The 21,144-nt window shown below is 44.6% G+C and overlaps 1 protein-coding gene across 4 annotated transcripts in view; it reads left to right on the top strand.

The window, feature by feature from the left end:
* The window catches only part of znf407 (zinc finger protein 407), a 659,746-nt gene that overhangs the window by 310,251 nt on the left and 328,351 nt on the right, over window positions 1-21,144 (top strand). For all 4 annotated transcript variants that reach the window (XM_085993655.1, XM_085993656.1, XM_085993654.1 and 1 more), the window contains one exon: window positions 17,545-17,711. In XM_085993655.1, the coding sequence (XP_085849781.1) occupies window positions 17,545-17,711 (167 nt within the window). The remainder of the gene's footprint in view (window positions 1-17,544; window positions 17,712-21,144) is intronic.

Genomic DNA, 21,144 nt, shown 5'->3' with positions numbered 1-21,144 from the left:
GCCTTCCCTACCCTACTCCTGCACATCCTTACTCACACCAACTTACCTTGCACCTCCACCCATCCCTCTCTATCTACATTATCACATCCACATCTCACTAGCCACCCCTCACACTCACCCTCATCCTAGTCTAATCATATCAACTAACAACACAGAAGGGTAGGCACTTGGGTGTTTTATGCAATGTTCATGTAATGTTTCTGTTAATGTGGTGTCAAACATTGAAACCTTTATTTTCAACACTTTATGTTCTTGGACAGATTTGTGTGCACCTTTGGAAGTGGCTTAGTGAGTTGCAGTGAATAGTGAGACAGAACGGTACCCCCTGCATTGGCAATGAGTGTGAAAGGAATGGCTTGGGCATTGTAGGGATGCTTTATGGTGTTGGTGTGGGGTGGTGCCAACCTGGTGCATCATGTGGCAGCCAGGGTGTGCAGCATCAAGTGAAGTAAATCTGGCTATGGTGTGGCCATCCCTGGCCTCCTGGGCAGCAGTGTGGTCGGGTGCTGATGCCCTGTGTCCTGTGCAGCATCAGGTGATTGCGGAGAAGGTTGGTAGTGATGTTGGTGTTGGGGCTGACCGTGGTGGGATTCTGAGGACCAAGGTGAGAAAGTTTCAAGGGCACCGATGCTGATGGAATAGATGGCAGGTGAAGTAGAGATGACAGAAGCGATCTGTCAATGGTGGGAGAGGTAATGAGGTCAGAATGGATGGAGACTTGTGTAGAGACTTGCAGCATTCTGAATCTGTAGTGGAAATGTAGTTTAGAGAAGCTAGTGGTTAAATAAACATTTCTCAATCAGCTGGGAGCTTTGCCTTGACATTTGAAGCTGTCAACTCATCAGCTGATTCAATGGCCACTGACCTCCCGCCTCAGCTTCACAGACGAGGGCTAAGCACAGTGGGAAACCAGTGGGCAACCTGTCAAATCCAAAAAGCTGGGGAAAAAACCATTGATAAGTGGCTGTAAACAAGCCACTAATGATCTTAATCGCCTCCCGCTGGCAGACCCGACATTGGGAAAGCCCAGTGTGTGCATTTTGACAGTGGGTTCCCGACCTGCTGTCAATCATTTTAATTGTAACAGCTGACCCGCTACCCATCCCGTCCGCTGAGCACTGGCAAAATTCCAGGCATAGTGAGAGCATCAGGCACAACTGACATTCAGGCTTGAGCTCCAAATTCAAGAGTCCAATTGGGAGTGTTGTAGCTACTGGAATCCCTGTGTATCTGTGGCTTCAATCCATAGTACCTCGACTGTGGAAATATATATATACTAGCTGGGGGGAGCCCGGCTTTGCCAGGGCTGTTTTGGGCCGGGCAGTTTAAATCGAGTGCCAGGCTTTGGGGCCTCTCTGTGTCCCTCTGTGAATCTGCTGCCGGGCAACATTTTAAATCGAGTCCCAGGCTTTTGGGCCCTGTCTGTGTCCCTCTCTCAATCTGGTGGCGGGCAACATTTCTACCTTTTAATACCTTGAAAGATGAAAGTGAAAGTACTTATAAAACGTTTTGGTAAATCTTATGTTATTTTTAAAAGAGATACTAACTTTTTCAAAGCTGGATGATCAAAGTATATAAGTCAGCACAGTAGTGTTTAATCCTGTATGTGCCGACGTGTGCACCATATCGGTAAAATCACATTTAATCGAGAATGTCATGATTTACAACATGTGCGCTATCTCAGTCCAGTCATGTGTACCCCACAATCACTTGATTTACAGCAGGCACGTTGCATCAGTGCAATGTTCTTCCTTTTAACCTTTCTCGCCGTGCCAGAGTAAAACCGTATCACAGTGAGCCAGCTTTTGCTATATAACCTTTAACCCGTAGCAGAATAACTTCTCTTTTTTTCCACGAGAGGAGCAGCGCTGTATTTAATTTTGAACTTTTGGTACTGTTTCATGCTCAGTGGAACTCCTGAGTTGCCGTAGATATACAGCCACTCTCAGCAGAGTTCTGCGCACACCAAATCCAGAAAGGAACTGATGGATGCTTTACAATGACATTCATTAGCCTTTAGAGTAGGTCATTGGCAGTATGAGGTGCAAGTCTGAATTATGGATTTTTCAATATATAAGCAAGCCCTTAAAAGTGAAGTTTGTGAGTTTTACTTGAGTGCTGCTTGTTTGCAATTGGATACTGTAGTTGGTGTGCATGTATTACTTAAGTTTTTTTTTTAAACGTTCCCCAAGATCCTGCGAACTCTAAAACGCAAATAAACCTCTACTAACCCCCCCAAAAATGATTACAATCAGAAGCCGTCTGAGGTACCGCCGTTGGTGGAAATGACTCTGTAAACCAAGACAGGATGTCGTTCTTCTGTAAAGGTGGAGTAATGGTCTATTGAAGTAGGCTGATAGCAAAGCTGGGAAAAGCTGCCAGGCATATCCTTGTTTCGTAAGCAGCAGGCAAAACGATGTTTTATCTGACAGACAGCGTGTAAATCTGTCCCCAGAATGTCCAGATGTTTAGTTTCCAACAGTCACTATAATAATCTCCTTATTTTCTGCAGTTAGAGCGGTAACATCACTTAGCAGAATGAACACTGGCAGAATGCTGACGGATGGCACTCTTAGCCTGTGAATTTATTCTACCGTCGACACAGGAAGAAATAAAAATGGAAATGTTGACATATGATTATTGTGCTATTTAAATGATCTTTGTAATTGTTTCTTTTGTTTTGCCGATTCACGATGGAGGTATGCAAACAAACGCATCAGAAGGGAAAATGCCACAGAATCTTCAATTGATTATTACGGCTTTTAGCTTACCTTCTGTTAAGCTATTGAGTCGAATTAGCTAGCTGATTTTTATTTTAAAGTGCCAAAGAGACTGTAATACACTTGGCTTGGATTGTTTTGTGCCACGGCTCACTAGATATACTGCTATGTGTTGTGTTTTGCACAACCACTTTAGAAACTGCTGACAAAACAATATCATGGGGAATCGAGAAGGGTGAAAAATGTTGCGCAGTGTTTTGGAGTGAAACGTAGAACCATGGAATAGTACAGCACAGAAGGAGGCCATTCGGCCCATCGACTCTTTCGAAGAGCAATCCAGTTAGTCCCACTCCCCCGCTCTTTCCCCATATCCCTGCAATTTTTTTCTCCTTCAAGTATTTATCCAATTCCCTTTTGAAGGCTACTATTGAATCTGTATCCACCGCCCTATCAGGCGGTGCATTCCAAATCCTAACCACTCGTTGCGTAAAAAAGTTTTTCCTCCTGTCGCCTCTGGTTTTTTTGCCAATCACCTTAAATCTGTGCCCTCTCATTGTCGACCCTACAGCCACTGGAAACAGTTTCTCTTTATTTCCTCTATCTGAATCCTTCATGATTTTAAACACCTCTATCAAATCCCCTCTTAGCCCTCTCTGCTCTAAGGAGAACAACCCCAGTCTATCCACATAACTGGAATCCCTCATCCCTGGAACCATTCTAGTAAATCTCTTCTGTACCCTCTCCAAAGCCTTCACGTCCTGTCTGTGCTGTCTTCCATCTGTATCACTTAAATTTGCAGACCTGGAGCAGTGGTATGAATACCTTATTAATGGAACTTTTGTAGGCTGCATGTGCACTTATCGAGGTAGCAGCCACTAGGGTTGGCAAAAGGAGCATTAGCCGACTCCTGCTCTGGCTTTACTCGGTCAGATGTAAAGCAGGGTTCAATTGCAGCAGCAAGGTATTGCCATTCAACATCAGAAAGCTATGTTAAAGTAACATTCCATTTTGTTACTCTCTAGTTATCATAGAATCACGCAGCACAGAAGGCTGCCATTTGGCCCATCGTACCTCTTTGAGCTCTCCAATTAGTCCCACTCAATCTGCTCTTTCCCCATAGCCCTTCAAATGTTTCCTTTTCAAGTATTCATCCAATTCCCTTTTGAAAGTTACTATTGATTCTGCTTCCACCACTCTTTCAGGTAATGCGTTCTAGATCATAACAACTCGCTATGTAAAAAAACATTCTCATCGCCTGCCCTCCAGTTCTTTTGCCAATTATTTTAAATCTGTGTCCTCTGGTTACCGACCCTCCTGCCACTGCAAACAGTTTCTCCTTATTTACTCTATCAAAATACCTCATAATTTTGAACACCTGTATTAAATCTCCCCTTAACATTCCCTGTTCTAAGGAGAACAATCCCAGCTTCTCTCGTCTCTCCACATAACTCAAGTATATTAGACCCATAATAAATACTTAATATGTTAATAGTTGTCAAGCATTTGGTGTTTTCCACTTTAACTCTTTGAGCTATAGGCACTATAGCCTCCTAAACACTAATATTGGCACTACCTCTGGTGGCAGTGAGTCAGGAGCAGCCCGACTAGAGCGGGCCTGTGTGGGAACACAGCATCGGCAGCAGTTCAAACCGGTGGCAGTGAGTCAGGAGCAGCCCGACTAGAGCGGGCCTGTGTGGGAACACAGCATCGGCGGCAGTTCAAACCGGTGGCAGAGAGTCAGGAGCAGCCCGACTAGAGCGGGCCTGTGTGGGAACACAGCATCGGCGGCAGTTCAAACCGGTGGCAGTGAGTCAGGAGCAGCCCGACTAGAGCGGGCCTGTGTGGGAACACAGCATCGGCGGCAGTTCAAACCGGTGGCAGTGAGTCAGGAGCAGCCCGACTAGAGCGGGCCTTGTGGGAACACAGCATCGGCGGCAGTTCAAACCGGCGACAGTGAGTCAGGAGCAGCCCGACCAATTCAACAGCAGGGGAGAGAGGTAAAAAGTAATCAAAGTGTGACGTCACCAGGAAGCAGGTAAGTGATTGGTTGGTGAGTATTTGGTTGGTGAGTATATCTCTTTTTTAAACTTTAACTCTGGTTTATAGTTTCTAAGGTCTCTCTGGTGTAGCAGGGACTCTTGGTAAACCAGTTAACTGTAGTGTAATTAGTGGGATTGATTGATTTAATTTAAATTCAATTAATTAAAGGGTAAGTCATGGCAGGACAGCTGGGCCCCGTGATCTGCTCCTCCTGTGATATGTGGGAACTCAGGGACACTTCCTGTGTCCCTGACAACTACATGTGCAGGAAGTGCATCCAGCTGCAGCTACTGACAGACCGCATTGCGGCGCTGGAGCTGCGATTGGACACATACTGGAGCGTTCACGATGCTCAGGACAACGTGAATAGCACATTTACGGAGTTGGACACACCGCAGGTAGAGGTTGGACAGGAAGAAAGGGAACGGGTGACCAACAGGCAGAGTACTAGGCGCAAGCAGGTAATGCAGGGGTCCCCTGTGGCCATCCCCCTCTCCAACAGATACACCACTTTGAGTACTGTTGGGGGGGATGGCTTATCAGAGGAAGGCAGCAGTAGCCAACTTCCTGGCACCAGGGGTGGCTCTGCTGCACAGAATGGGAGGAAAAAGAGGGGTAGAGCTATAGTAATAGGGGATTCAATTGCAAGGGGAATAGATAGGCGTTTCTGCGGCCGCAAACGAGACTCCAGGATGGTGTGTTGCCTCCCAGGTGCAAGGGTCAAGGATGTCTCCGAGCGACTCCAGAACATCTTGGAAGGGGAGGGTGAACAGCCAGTTGTCGTGGTGCATATAGGCACCAACGATATAGGTAAAAAGCAGGATGAGGTCCTAAAAGCGGAGTATAGGGAGTTAGGAGATAAATTAAAAAACAGGACCTCAAAGGTAGTAATCTCAGGATTGCTACCAGTGCCACGTGCTAGTCAGGGTAGAAATAGAAGGATACTTCAGATGAATACGTGGCTAGAGGAATGGTGCCAGGGGGAGGGATTCAAGTTCCTGGGACATTGGAACCGGTTCTGGGGGAGGTGGGAGCAGTTCAAACCGGATGGTTTGCACCTGGGCAGGGCTGGAACCAATGTCCTAGGGGGAGTGTTTGCTAGTGCTGTGGGGGAGGGTTTAAACTAAAATGGCAGGGGGTTGGGAACCTGAGCAGAGAGACAGAGGAAAGGGAAACAAGGATAAAAGCAAAAGATAGGAAGGAGAAAAACAAAAGTGGCAGTCAAGAGAAATCAACGGTTTAAATCAAACATGGCCACAGTAAATAATAATTCTAATAGGTCTAAGAGCGTTAAAAAAACAAGCCTGAAGGCTTTGTGTCTTAATGCGAGGAGCATTTGTAATAAGGTGGATGAATTGGCTGCGCAAATAGAAGTAAACAAATACGATTTGGTTGGGATTACGGAAACGTGGCTCAAGGAAGGCCAGGACTGGGAACTCAACATCCAGGGGTATTCGATATTCAGGAAAGATAGGCAAAAAGGAAAGGGAGTTGGGGTAGCATTACTGGTTAAAGAAGGGATTAACACAATTGTAATGAAGGATATTAGCTCTGATGAGGTGGAATCTGTATGGGTAGAATTAAGAAATACTAAGGGGAAAAAAACGTTAGTGGGAGTGGTTTATAGACCTCCAAACAGTAAGGCGGAGGTTGGGGATGGCATTAAAAGAGAAATTAAAGAAGCGTGCAATAAGGGCACAGCAGTCATCATGGTAGACTTTAATCTACATATAGATTGGGCCAACCAAATGAGTAACAATACTGTGGAGGAGGAATTCCTGGAGTGTTTACGGGATGGTTTCCTGGACCAATATGTCGAGGAACCAACCAGAGATCAGGCCATCTTAGACTGGGTATTATGTAACGAGAAAGGATTAATTAGCAATCTTGTTGTACGAGGTCCCTTGGGTCGGAGCGATCATAATATGATCGAATTCTTCATTAAGATGGAGAATGAAGTAGTTGACTCAGAGACAAGGGTCCGCAATTTAAATAAAGGAAACTACGATGGTCTGAGGAGCGAGTTGGGTAGGATTGAGTGGGGAATGGCGCTCAAAGGGTTGACGGTGGATAGGCAATGGCAAACATTCAAAGGCCGAATGGATGAGCTACAGAATTTGTTCATCCCAGTTTGGCATAAAAATAAAACAAAAAAGGTGACTCAACCGTGGCTAACAAGGGAAATTAGGGATAGCATAAGATCCAAGGAGAGGACATATAAATTGGCTAGAAAAAGCAATAATCCTGAGGATTGGGAGCAGTTTAGGAGTCAACAAAGGAGGACAAAGGGATTAATTAAGAAAGGGAAAATAGAATATGAGAGTAAGCTTGCAGGGAACATAAAAACTGACTGTAAAAGCTTTTATAGATATGTGAAGAGAAAAAGATTAGTGAAGTCAAGCGTAGGTCCCTTACAGTCAGAATCAGGGGAATTTATAATGGGAAACAAGGAAATGGCAGACCAACTAAATACATACTTTGGTTCTGTCTTCACAAAGGAGGACACAAATAACCTCCCAGAGATGCCGGGGAACATAGGGTCTGATGAAAGAGAGGAACTGAAAGAAATCAGTATTTGTAGGAAAATGGTGTTAGGAAAATTGATGGGACTGAAGGCCGATAAATCCCCAGGGCCCGATGGTCTACATCCCAGGGTACTTAAGGAAGTGGCCCTAGAGATAGTAGATGCATTACTGGTCATCTTCCAGAACTCGATAGACTCTGGAACGGTACCCATGGATTGGAGGGTAGCTAATGTTACCCCACTATTTAAAAAAGGTGGTAGAGAAAAAGCGGGGAATTATAGACCGGTAAGCCTGACATCGGTAGTGGGGAAAATGCTAGAGTCTATTATAAAAGATGTAATAGCAGAGCACTTGGAAAGCAGTGACAGGATCGGACAAAGTCAAAATGGATTTACAAAAGGTAAATCATGCTTGACTAATCTACTGGAATTTTTTGAGGATGTAACTGGTAAAATAGATAAGGGAGAACCAGTGGATGTGGTGTATTTGGACTTTCAGAAGGCTTTCGATAAGGTCCCACACAAGAGATTAGCGTGCAAAATTAAGGCACATGGGATTGGGGGCAAGGTATTGACTTGGATAGAGAACTGGTTGGCGGACAGAAAGCAAAGAGTTGGAATAAACGGGTCGTTTTCCGAGTGGCAGGCAGTGACTAGTGGGGTACTGCAAGGATCGGTCCTAGGACCCCAGCTGTTCACAATATATATTAATGATCTGGACGAGGGAATTGGATGTAATATCTCTAAATTTGCAGACGACACAAAGCTGGGCGGGAGGGTAAGCTGCGAGGAGGATGTCGCGAAACTCCAGTACAATTTGGACAGGTTGGGTGATTGGGCAGAAACATGGCAAATGCACTATAATGTGGATAAATGTGAGGTTATCCACTTTGGTGGCAAAAACAGGAAGGCAGATTATTATTTGAATGGCAATAGATTGGGAGAAGGGGAAGTGCAAAGAGACCTGGGTGTCCTTGTGCACCAGTCGCTGAAGGTAAGCATGCAGGTGCAGCAGGCGGTTAAGAAGGCAAATGGTATGTTGGCCTTCGTAGCGAGAGGGTTCGAGTACAGGAACAAGGATGTCTTGCTACAGTTGTACAGGGCCTTGGTGAGACCGCACCTTGAGTATTGTGTGCAGTTTTGGTCGCCTTACCTGAGGAAGGACGTTCTTGCCATGGAGGGAGTGCAGCGAAGATTCACCAGGCTGATACCTGTGATGGCAGGAATGACGTATGAGGAGAGATTGTGTCGATTGGGCTTATACTCTACTGGAGTTTAGAAGATTGAGAGGGGATCTCATCGAAACCTATAAAATTCTGTCAGGTCTGGACAGACTAGATACAGGAAGGATGTTCCCGATGGCTGGGGAGTCCAGAACCAGGGGTCATAGTCTAAGGATAAGGGGTAAGCCATTTAGGACTGAAATGAGGAGGAATTTCTTCACCCAGAGAGTGGTGAACCTGTGGAATTCTCTGCCACAGAGGGCGGTGGAGGCCAGTTCATTAAATATATTCAAGAAAGAGTTGGATATATTTCTTGAGGCTAAAGGGATCAAGGGATATGGGGAAAAGGCAGGGACAGGGTACTGAATTTGGATGATCAGCCATGATCTCATTGAATGGCGGAGCAGGCTCGAAGGGCCGAATGGCCTACTCCTGCTCCTATCTTCTATGTATCTATGTAATTTATAGACATTACCAAAATAGTCCCACCTCATTCCCTTGCTTCCTCTACTTGGTGCCATTGCCACTCCTAAACCCATTAAATTATCTTAAACATACAAAAATAAAATGATGAACATCAGTCTTTTTTCCCTCACAATTTTGGTCTTGTGTCTGCTGCATTCCAGGTCCAGCTTTGGTCCAAGAACTTCATAAACTAAAGTTTTATGTCCTACAGTAACTGGTTTATTGCACTCCCAGCTGTATGCTGCTTCCAGTACTGTTTACACTGTGTGTCAGCCTTGACTCAGTGGGTAGCACTCTTGCTTCTGAGTCAGAAGGTTGTGGGTTCAATCCCCTCTCCAGAGACTTGAACACAAAATCTAGGCTGACACTCCAGTGCGGTGCTGAGGGAGTGCCTCACTGTCGGAGGTACCGCCTTTTGGATGAGACGTTAAACCAAGGCCCTGTCTGCTCTCTCAAGTGGATGTGAAAGGTCCCATGGCACTACTTCGAAGCAGAGAAGGGTAGTTCTCCTGGCAAAGGTGTGCTTTTCTATCGTTAGAACTATTATTTTGGTAGAATTGAGGGAGCTTGGTGCTGAAGCTGCAAGTTAAGTAGAAAAGTATTCTATTCCGCAGCATTACTATCCCTCATGATGGAACAGAAAATCACCACCAATAATTAGTGAACATCACGGTCCGATTTTACATTTTCTCAATGACTGGGGTTCAAATATCTTCCCTTGTTATAGGAGTTGTCATTTGTGTACACCTTGGAATACCAGGGGACAGTATTTGATCCTGAAATCTCACTCAACCAACATTACTAAAACAGATTATCTGATCATTTTTTTTAAATTCATTGATGGGATGTGGGCGTCGCTGGCTAGGCCTGCATTTAGTGCCCATCCCTAATTGCCCTTGAGAAGATGGTGTTGAGCCGCCTTCTTGAACCGCTGCAGTCCATATGGTGTAGGTATGCCGGGTGGTCCGTCCGGTTTTATTCTTATTGTTTTTCGTAGCGGTTGTTTACAACTGAGTGGCTTGCTAGGCCATTTCAGAGGGCATTAAGAGTCAACCACATTGCTGTGGGTCTGGAGTCACATGTAGGCCAGACCAGGTAAGGACGGCAGATTTCCTTCCCTAAAGGACATTAGTGAACCAGATGGGTTTTTGCAACAATCGTATCATGGTCGCCATTACTAAGACTAACATTTAATTCCAGAATTAAATTGAATTGAATTTAAATTCCACCAGCTGCCGTGGTGGGATTTGAACCCATATCCTCAGAGCATTTGACTGAGCCTCTAGGCTTACTAGTCTAGTGACATAACCACTACGTCACCGCCTCCCCTAGGCCATTTCAGAGGGCATTGCTGTTTGTGGGAGCATGCTGTGTGCAAATTGGCTGCCGCGTTTCCCTACATTACGACAGTGACTACACTTCAAAAGTATTTCATTGGCTGTAAAGTGCTTTGGGATGTCCTGAGGTTGTTAAAGGCGCGATATAAATGCAAGTCTTACTTTTTTCTTTTACTCCCATTGTATCCCCATCTCTTTCACCAACCCCCACCACCCATTCCCCTTTCTACCACTCCTTCACTCCTTTTACTACTCCTACCTCTTGCACTCTGAACTACCCTCTCAACCCCTATATCCTCCCCTTACCTTTGCTCCACTGTTAATCACCTTAACCATAATCCTACATGCATCCCCCCAAAGGACAGGTATCAAAAGACCAGACACCGCCGCCCCCCACCCCCCCCCCCCCAACATATCTTCCATCAGTTTTCCTCCTTCCATCTCCTATCCTCCCTTGTCTGTTTCACTCAGAGGTTTTCCTTACTTTCAAAATTCAACTTGTTTTTCTTCAATGAAATCAATCTAGAATGAGGAAAGAAATTGTCTGTTGGCCTTTCTCTCTGTCTTTCTATCACATGGGTGATAGAAATTAGAATCTCTAACTCACAGGTGGAAGCTATTAGCATTGACCTCTTCCGGTTGTCAACAAAATACAAGCGAGATCCTCAGTTAGCTGCAAAGTTCAACCGGTGTCTCTTTTTTTGAAAATTGAAGTAACATTAAATGAAGAAATACACACACTATTTCTGTTTCACATTCCACCTCTCTCTGACCCCTGCCTGTTGATGTATGAACCTCCCAGGTATAAGCAATAATTAGCATGGACCTTTTCTAACTGTCAACAAAACATAGATGAAATACTGTAGTTGAATTTTGAAGCCAGTTGTTTTTTGGGGGAAAAATTATGTGGATAGACTAGAGAAGCTGGGGTGGTTGTCCTTGGAGCAGAGAAGGCTAAAAAGTGATTTGATAGTGGTGTTTAAAATCATGAAGGCTTTAGACAGAGTAAATAAAGAGACGAAAAGAAAATACTGCAGATGCTGGAAATCTGAAATAAAAACAGAAAATGCTGGAGATACTCAGCAGGTCAGGCAGCATCTGTGAAGAGAGAAACAGAGTTAACGTTCAGGTCGATGACCTTTCGTCAGAACTGGAAAAAAGCAGGAAATGGAACAGATTTTTAAGCAAGTGTAGGGGCTGGGAAATGGGGGAGGGGATGAAAGAACAAAAGGGAAGGTCTGTGATAGGATGGAAGGCAGGAGAGGTTAAGAGACATTAAGAGATATTCAAGGCAAAAGGAGCTGGTAATAGGATAGGTTAAGAAACAGAGGATGGCTCTAGATGAAGTGTAAATTCCGCTGGCAGAATGAAAGACAGCTGCCATGCGGGAGAGAAGAAAAGACACAAACAAAAGGTGTGGATAAAAAGTATATATATGATAGGGGCCGAGGTTATGATCTGAAATTGTCAAACTCTATGTTGAATCCAGAAGGCTGTAAAGTGCCTAATCAAAAAATGAGGTGCTGTTCCTCGAGCTTACGCTGAGCTTCGGTGGAACAATGCAAGAGGCCGAGGACGGTGAGGTCTGAGTGGGAATGGGGCGGTGAATTAAAGTGACAGGCAACCGGAAGCTCGGGGTCCCCCTTATGGACTGAACGGAGGTGTTCCGCAAAGTGGTCTCCTAATCTGCGTTTGGTCTCCCCAATGTAGAGGAGACCACATCGTGAGCAGCGAATACAGTATACTAAATTGCAAGAAGTACAAGTAAATCGCTGTTTCACCTGGAAGGGGTGCTTGGGGCCCTGGACAGTGGGAAGGGGGGAGATATGGGGCAGGTGTTACATCTCCTGTGCTTGCACAGGAAGGTGCCGGGCGAAGGGGTGTTGGGGTTGATAGAGGAGTGGACCAGGGTGTCTCGGAGGGAGCGGTCCCTTCGGAATGCTGAAAGGGGAGGCGAGGGGAAGATGTGTTTGGTGGTGGGATCACGCTGGAGGTGGCGAAAATGGCGGAGGATGATCCGTTGAATGTGGAGGCTGGTGGGGTGAAAGGTGAGGACAAGGGGAACTCTGTCGTGGTTCCGGGAGGGAGGGGCAGGGGTGAGAGCAGAAGTGTGGGAAATAGAGCGGACACGGTCAAGGGCCGTGTCAACCACAATAGAGGGGAATCCTCGGTTGAGGAAAAAGAAAGACCTGTCGGAAGCACTAGTATGGAATGTGGCATTGTCAGAGCAGATACGACGGAGAAACTGGGAGAATGGAATAGAGTCCTTACAGGAGGCGGGGTGGGAGGAAGTGTAGTCCAGGTAGCTGTGGGAATCAGTGGGCTTGTAGTGAATGTTTGTCAATAACCTATCCCCAGAGATGGAGACAGAGAAGTCGAGGAAGGGAAGGGAAGAGCTGGAGATGGACCATGTGAAGGTGAGGGAAGGGTGGAAATTGGAAGCAAAGTGAATGAAATTATCTAGTTCAGGGCAAGATCAGGAAACAGCACCGATACAGTCATCAATGTACCAGAAAAAGAGGTGAGGGAGGGGACCTGAGTAGGACTGGAACAAAGAATGTTCCACATATCCCACGGAAAGTCGGGCATAGCTAAGACCCATGCGGGTTCCCATAGCAACACCTCTGATTTGGAGGAAGTGAGTGGAGTCAAAGGAGAAGTTGTCCAATGTGAGAACAAGTTCAGCCAGGCGGAGGAGGGTGGTGGTGGATGGGGACTGGTTGGGCCTCTGTTCAAGGAAGAAGCGGAGCGCCCTCAGGCCATCCTGGTGGGGGATGGAGGTGTAGAGGGATTGTACGTCCATAGTGAAAAGGAGGCAGTTGGGGCCAGGAAACTGGAAACTGTTAAAGTGATGGAGGGCGTCGGAAGAGTCGCGGATGTAGGTGGGAAGAGACTAGACAAGGGTAGAAAAAATAGAGTCGAGATAGGAAGAGATAAGTTCCGTGGGGCAAGAACAGGCTGAAACGATGGGTCTACCAGCGCAGTCCTGTTTGTGGATCTTGGGAAGAAGGTAGAAGCGGGCTGTGCGGGGTTGAGGAACTATGAGGTTGGCGGCCGTGGGGGGGAAAATCTCCAGATGAGATGAGGTCACTGGCAGTCTTGGAAATGGTGGCTTGATGTTCTGTAGTGGGGTCATGGTCCAGGTGGAGGTAAGAGGAGGTGTCGGAGAGTTGGCGTTCAGCTTCCGCTAGGTAGAGGTCGGTTCGCCAAACAACAACAGCACCACCCTTGTCAGCAGGTTTAATGACAATGTTGGGGTTGGATCTGAGAGAATGGAGTGCTGCAAGTTCAGAGGGAGGTAGGTTGGAGTGAGTGAGGGGAGCAGAGAAATGGAGACGGCCGATGTCACGCCGGCAGTTTGCAATGAAAAGATCTAGAGAGGTTAAGAGGCCAGATGGCGGGGTCCAGGTAGAACGAGAATTCTGAAAGCGGGCGAAAGGGTCGGCCGTGTGGGGGGAAGACTGTTCAGTACTGAGGGAGCGCTGCACTGTCGGAGGTGCCATCTTTTGGATGAGATGTTAAGAAAGGCCCAGTCCTCCCTCTCAAGTGGATGTAAAAGGTCCCGTTGCACTATTTCGAAGAGGAGTCATCCTTGGTGTCCTGCCCAATATTTATCCCTCAATCAACATCATTAAAAAGTACAGATGATCTGGTCATTATCATATAGCTGTTTGTGGGAGCTTGCTGTACACAAATTGTGCTGCATTTCTTGCTGCATTTCCTACATTACAACAGTGACTACACTTCAAAATACTTCATTGGCTGTAAAGTGCTTTGGGACGTCCTGAGGCTGTGAAAGGCGCTATAGAAATGCAAGCCTTTTTTTCTTAGCGGCTTAGCTTAATACACTTTCTGAAGTTTATTGAACACAAAACAAAAGCTACAACAGACGTGTAATCAGAACAGTGTAATGTTTACTCCCTTTCTCTCTTGCACACATTTTTTTTTAAAAAGCACTTACTATCGAATTTACTTAAAAACTTTTGAAATGTGTTCACTTATTGTGGTGGGGACACAGAAATTTCCTGATGTTTACTGTGGCACCACATAGACACTGTTTCCTTTGATATTGAAGGATGCAGAAGATGCGACTAAGAATCCCCTCTTCAAAAAACCCTCCCTCGATGCATCTGTGCTTGCAAACTACCACTCCATCTCCTACCTTCCTTTCCTCCCCAGTCTTTGAACGTGGCGTCACCTCCCAAATTCATGCAACGTCGAGTCTGAATCCCTCCAATCAAGTTCCCATCCCTGCCATAAAACCGAAATAAGCGCTAACCCAAGTCAGAAGTGACATCTGATGGATGGCGGCCGTTCAGAGCCCTCAGAAAATAAGGCCCATGGTATAAGAGAGCTTTTTGAATTTAGTCTACCCCCAGTAACAACAGAGACAGAAATATTGTAATCATATATGTGAACTAGTATTGATCACAGAGAGATCTGAAATAGTCAGTTAACCTAAGCATTACAGAAGTGACCAGGAGCGTGTTCTAATGCTGAAAGCCAATAGCTAAGGGCATTATTATACACTGAAGGTCACTTTTGCAACTTGAGGGAGCAATAGTTTACCTTGCAGCTCCAAAATTGCAATCGATATTTGTTTTATTTTACCCTTAGAGTCAATTTATTTTAAAATCTGAAAGATTTCACCCATTTTCCACAAGCCATAGGCTGTTGTCTGTCACATCAGTGGCTGGTAGTTTTATTGCCTATTGACATGAATCATTGATATTGTGTCTGTGTGTGCGTAGATATAATTGGTTTCTTAGTTGGAAGTGAGACATTATACTTTAACTAAATGGACAGAATAAGTCCAGAATTGAGCCGTTGAATATTTTGCTGGTACTTTGTATTCATTAAATTAGAATTTTGTAATTATGTGTTACAATGGCAGATGCTGGTGAAACAGAACTCTAAAATATGTAATCCACAGACCATTTTTTCACGTGTGCTTTGAGATTTTGAATACCTGTGTATTTTTGCTTACGCAGATCTTTTGCTGCAATTATTTGTCTTTTATGTTTTGCCTTTTTACTATTACATCATCAGGTATTTCCGTATGTATTTTTTAATTCCATATTATTTCAGGGCCAATGTAATCTTCTGGATGTAGTTTTGATTGCCCAAGGGGGTCAGAAAGGAATTTCCTGGTTCCCCCCGCAATGTGCTCGGGGTTTATATCTGGTTTTTCTCCTCTTCCAGGAGATCACATGGCTCCAGATGGGGAGTGGAGTGTCTGTATTGCGATACAGAAGGCGTCACAACTGTGCGGGACAGGTTGCATGGACCAGCAGGTCTTTTCCTGTCCGTCTTTATTCCTATGTTTGTATTTCTCCCGTGGGATTACCTGAAGGTTTTGAGAGGTGGTCGTTTGTTGACCGCATCTCAATTGTGTTTAATCCTATGCCGTCAGATTGGGTTGTTTGGTATTTTCTCTCCTTTGAATAGGACTTGCTCTGTACCTCAGTTGCGTAGGCGGTTTTAGAATTGGTAAGGATTTTGTATCAATGGCTGTGAAGACAACCAGTAAAACTGCAACTGATGGAAATGCACACCAGATAAGTGAGCATCTTCAAGAGAAAAGGTGGGTTAACATTTTGGGTCCGAATCTTCAGAAGACTGTGCTATCTTATAGAATAGTACAGCACAGAAGGAGGCCATTCGGCCCATCGAGTCTGCGCCGGCTCTTTCGAAGAGCAATCCAGTTAGTCCCACCCCCCCGCTCTTTCCCCATATCCCTGCAATTTGTTCTCCTTTATGTATTTATCCAATTCTCTTTTGAAGGCTACTATTGAATCTGTCTCCATCGCCCTATCGGGCAGCGCGTTCCAAATCCTAACCACTCGTTGCGTAAACTTTTTTCCCCTCGTGTCGCCTCTGGTTCTTTTGCCAATCACCTTAAATCTGTGCCGCCTTGTTAGTGACGCTTAAGCCATTGGAAACTGTTTCTCTTTATTTACTCTATCTAAACCCTTTATGATTTTAAACACCTCTATTAAGCCTCCTCTTGGCCTTCTCTGCTCTAAGGAGAACAACCCCAGATTCTCCAGTCCATCCACGTAACTGTAATCCCTCCTCCCTGGAACCTTTCTAGTAAATCTCTTCTGCGCCCTCTCCAAAGCCTTCACGTCCTTCCTAAAGTGTGGTGCCCAGACTTGGACACAATACTCCAGCTGGTGCTGAACTTGTGTTTTATGTACTTCAGGTTTTCCATATATTATAACATTGGTAGATGGTGGTTTTTTTAACTAGCTGTTTGGCGTAGATATTTTACAAAATAGTTTAAGTGCCCAATTCTCCTTGGGTAGCTGGACAGAATTTTAAATTCATCTTGTCTTACTGTCAGAGCTGAACAGATGTGACAATCATATTCAGTAACACCGTAGGGTGTGAAATGTTTAACGTCACATCTATTCCAGATTTATTTGCATTTTATATAAATATTATATGTTCAGTGTATTTTATACAAAAATATAAACATGTGGGATAATTATCTTCAAATAATGACCCTGAAATACCATTGAAAAGCCATTTATATGTGGCACTCTGCTAGAAAGCAAGATTTACAGATACGACAATATTTATACTGCACATTCCGTAACAAACCATGATTGTTACTCTTATTACTTCAGCCCAGTAAATCTCTTGGGGACAGGGCAGCCTATCTGGCAACAGCACCAAGTTAATCAATGCCGCTTACCACATGGAGTCAAGCCTATTGAGGTTTGTCTAGTCATCGTGCTAAGACGTGGAAATGGGATACGGTTCAGCAGTGATTGTAATTCCAGGCTTTGTACCTAAAGCTTGAATGTGTGTGCCGTAACAGTGGTTAAGTTCACGCGGGTGTGACTGGTTGAGTAACCTTGTATGGATGGCTTTCCATTTAGCCTTTGCTCTGACAGCATGCGCCCTGGATAAGTGAGGGGACTGTACAGGTGAAATCTATTCTCACATTTGCCTTAGGGGCAACTGGACTAACAGAATTTTTCAAACCCTTTGGGTCCAACTGCAGAGCAGAGAATAAATGGCTGAAGTGCCGGGTCTCGACAGAAAAATCAATGCCTGGTTATATAGACGTGACAGGCCCAGCCTGCAATTCTGTCTGCAGAAAATCCGTACAGTTACTACAGTTCATTTTTTTAAATGCCGTGGCAGTGTTATGTGTGTGCAATATTTTTTTCTTCCTGCTCCTTACGTCTTCTTTCCCCCCCCCCCTTTTTTTTATTTTGCAACAGGAAATTTGTGTGCGAAATTTGTGACCGGACTTTCACAGAGAAGTGGGCCCTGACCAATCACAAGAAGCTGCACATGGGCCAGAAGCCATTCAAGTGCACTTGGCTGACGTGTCACTATTCCTTCCTCACAGCATCTGCCATGAAAGATCACTTCAGGACTCACACAGGTTTGCTCTTTAACAGGCTGAAAAAGTGGTTGTTAAATCTGTAAGCAATGTCCATTTCGTAAAAGGAAACCCTGCTGCACTTTTCATTCGTCCAAACTAATTCACTTATGATCGAGATTACGTAGCAATTGCAATGCAGTAAGAGGCTCTTTGCCCCAATCAGTCCGTGTTGACGAAGTTTGAATCACATGCAAGTTTGGGTTCCCCTTTGTTCATTTCTGTCACTCTGTTTTGTTAACCCTTCGAGGGCTAAAGCAGTGCTTCAACGACAACCTGCATTAATATTGCACCTTTAATGTGGTAAAAAGGTCCCAAGCTGCTTCACAGGAGCGATTATCAGACAAAATCTGACACAGAGCCACATAAGGAAATATTCGGACATGTGACTAAAAAGCTTCGTTAAACAGGTAGGTTTTAAGGAACGTCTTAAAGGAGCAGAGAGAGGCGGAGAGGTTTAGGGAGGGAATTCCAGAGCTTGGGGCCTAGGCAGCTAAAGGCACGGCCTCCAATGGTGGAGCGATGAAAATCAGGTATGCGCGAGAGGCCAGAATTGGAGGAGCTCAGATATCTCGGAGAGTTGCAGGGCTGGAAGAGGTTTCAGAGATGGGGAGAGGGGCGAGGCCATGGAGATATTTGAACACAAGGTTGAGAATTTTAAAATGGAGGCGTTGCTAGACTGGGAGCCAATGTGGGTCAGCGAGCACCACAGGGGGTGATGGGTGAACAGAACTTGGTGCGAGTTAGGACACAGGCAGCCGAGTTTTGGATGAGCTCAAGTTTACAGAGGGAAACTTCTCAGCAACGCAGCGAAGTCCTGAGAACATGAGAGAATCTTTGTTAGCTAATTCCTAGAACACTGTTAGCCATGACCTTTTTGCAGAATTGCTATGGCATTGTAGAATCTGCCTCGTTTACATCACAGGCAGATTCTACAGCACTGGGATCACCATAAAAACAGCTCTGCTTGTTCAATCTTGACGTGTTTTTAGTTTGCAATTCACAACATTGTTTCTGTCCCTGTCAGTGGCTGAGGAAAATACTTAACAAGCAGGCAGGCAAAAAAAAAAGATTGCTAGTCTGTATAAGCAAGCTGAGCCAGTCAACCCCATCAGTGGTGAGAAAAAAGGGTCACTACCTCCAGTGTAGTAGTGCTCAAGATTGCTACCGAGAGTGGTGCTTCTTCCAGAAGTCTTAAGAAAACCACAGCTTTAGAAACACGTTGGAGGCTGTGGAAACAGCAGAAATGTCTTGCGTGCTGTCCGGCATCACTGTACTATTTGAGGCTGCCACCAGGGGCAGCCCTGTAATGTAAATGGGCCTTAATTGTCAGCGCATAATTAAATCTGCTTTGGCTCTCCATATATTACAGGTTACTCTACCTAAAGTAAGTGGGTTCACAGAAAGTTAGCCACAATATGCTTAATTTTTTTAAACCATCACTTATAACAGCATAATGTGTCTTAAATGTAGTATAGATGGACTGTGATCCTCGCTCCGATACTCTCTGATATTTCCCACCCCCCCACCTCATTGAGGCACAGATTTTTCACAGAGGCACACCCAACGGAACAGAGAACGAAAGTACAGCAAACATAAACGCAAATTTAAACAGAATACCAGTTCAAAATTATTTGGCAGACGTTCCACTCACATTCAGAAATTTGGGACAATTTTAACCTAACCCGCCCACCAGGAAACTGACGCGATCGGGTGCAATGCTAGTTTTGCACCCTGTCCGATTTTACTCTCCGTGGAAGTCAATATCGGGCGGGGTGTGAACCCAGAGTCCCCCCCCCCGCAAATCCCGTGGGATTCTCACCCGGAGAGTTGGGTTAAAATTAACCCCCCTTAGTAAATTCTCATCATCTCTGTTCCTGGGCTAGATCTGTTTCATTTTTACTAGGTATTTGTTGGCAAGTTGTGCTTGCTCTTTAATGTAGACAAATTGTCACACGTATTCATTTCCTAGCCCCATTATCTTTGAAAATAGTTTGTTTCAAAATAGTGATTTTTTAAATTTAATTTTGTGTAGTTAAACTTTTAGATTATACTGAATCGCAGAGGATAAATTTGCACCAGAACCAGACATTATTGCAGAACAGCCATTAATAAAAACAGATTTTCTTATAGTCCTGTATAAGATGTGTATATGTGTGTGCATATAAGCGAAAAAAGACATAATGGTACACCTGAGATGCTGAGTTGATAGCATTCATTATAACTGAACAGCTCCACTAATTCACCCGTGCCCATTTAATATATTGATGCCCAGATTGCACTGCTTAGCCCTAGTATAACGGTGCAATTAGTGTTCTCTGAACTTACAGCACCTCCAGAAGTTTCAGAGTAACCTAAAAGAGGCTGGAGGCTCAAAAATAATAGTCTCCCTTCTTCATGCATATCTATTAAAGGTTCCAACTTGATTTTTTTTTAAATTGGTGCTGAAATGGTTCAACTCATTCATTAGGCTGTTTAATACTGATGTACAGCTGTTACGGCTAATTCTTATAATCACCCCAAATCCCACCCCAGTAGATTAACTTTGGCACTAAATTTATACAGGTGTGTTTGATCATTCATTTTCCCTAGAGTACCGTATTATTGGACCATAATTTGCTGTGACAGGGCATCCAATGACGTCTGCTGTTAGATTTGCCCTTGCATGTTTAGGTTTTTACATTTTTTGAGTGGCAAGTTGCTGAAAGTGGGAATAGAAAACGTCGCAGCGAGGGAAACCGGGCATCTGGGACCTGCGTGAACAGGGCAAGCGACTGTGTATCTCCTTACTCAATCCGATTGAAGGATTGTGAAACTAACAACACAAGGACTGAGAAGGAAGGTGAATTAGAGGAGGGGGAATTCAGTGTCAAACCAGGTACAGAAAGAGAAATAAAGAGAGGGAAAGAAAGTTTGGATTAAGAGAGAGAAAGAAGAGACAGAAAGGAAAAGTAAAAAGAAAAATTAATTTGAAATTTGACATTTTCAATATCTCCAACAACAATTAAAACCTGAATGAATAAGACTCCACACTTGTAATAGTTAATATTCAGTGCCAGAGAGGTTGATTGGCTGTAATTAACATTTATCATGTCGTTAAAGGGATACTTAGACTTGAAATGACAAGACTTTCTGTGGCGAGTTTAGTTTGTATCTACCGCATAAATGCAGCAACTTCACGCCATTCAATGTAGTTCAATGATGAGGCAGATACCGAGATGCCGTTTTTGCAAAGCTAATGGCAGAGCGGTGCAACTCGGACACCAACTTTTGGATTTTTGAGTTTAACCATGCATCTGCCCCTCACCTGAAGTTGCTGCAGCATTTGCGCATAAATAACGGAGAGCGCCATTAGCCTCACAGTTATTTTGACAGCAAAATCTGGGCCATTAAATCACAATCATGCCCACGAATATTTCCAAGTTCTGACTGGTTC

Source organism: Somniosus microcephalus, chromosome 7 (assembly GCF_052327205.1).
Source record: "Somniosus microcephalus isolate GS21.2 chromosome 7, FLI_Smic_1.0, whole genome shotgun sequence".
NCBI lineage: Eukaryota > Metazoa > Chordata > Chondrichthyes > Squaliformes > Somniosidae > Somniosus > Somniosus microcephalus.
Note: the sequence above shows the minus strand (reverse complement) of the source record. Positions and strands in the feature narration are given on the sequence as shown.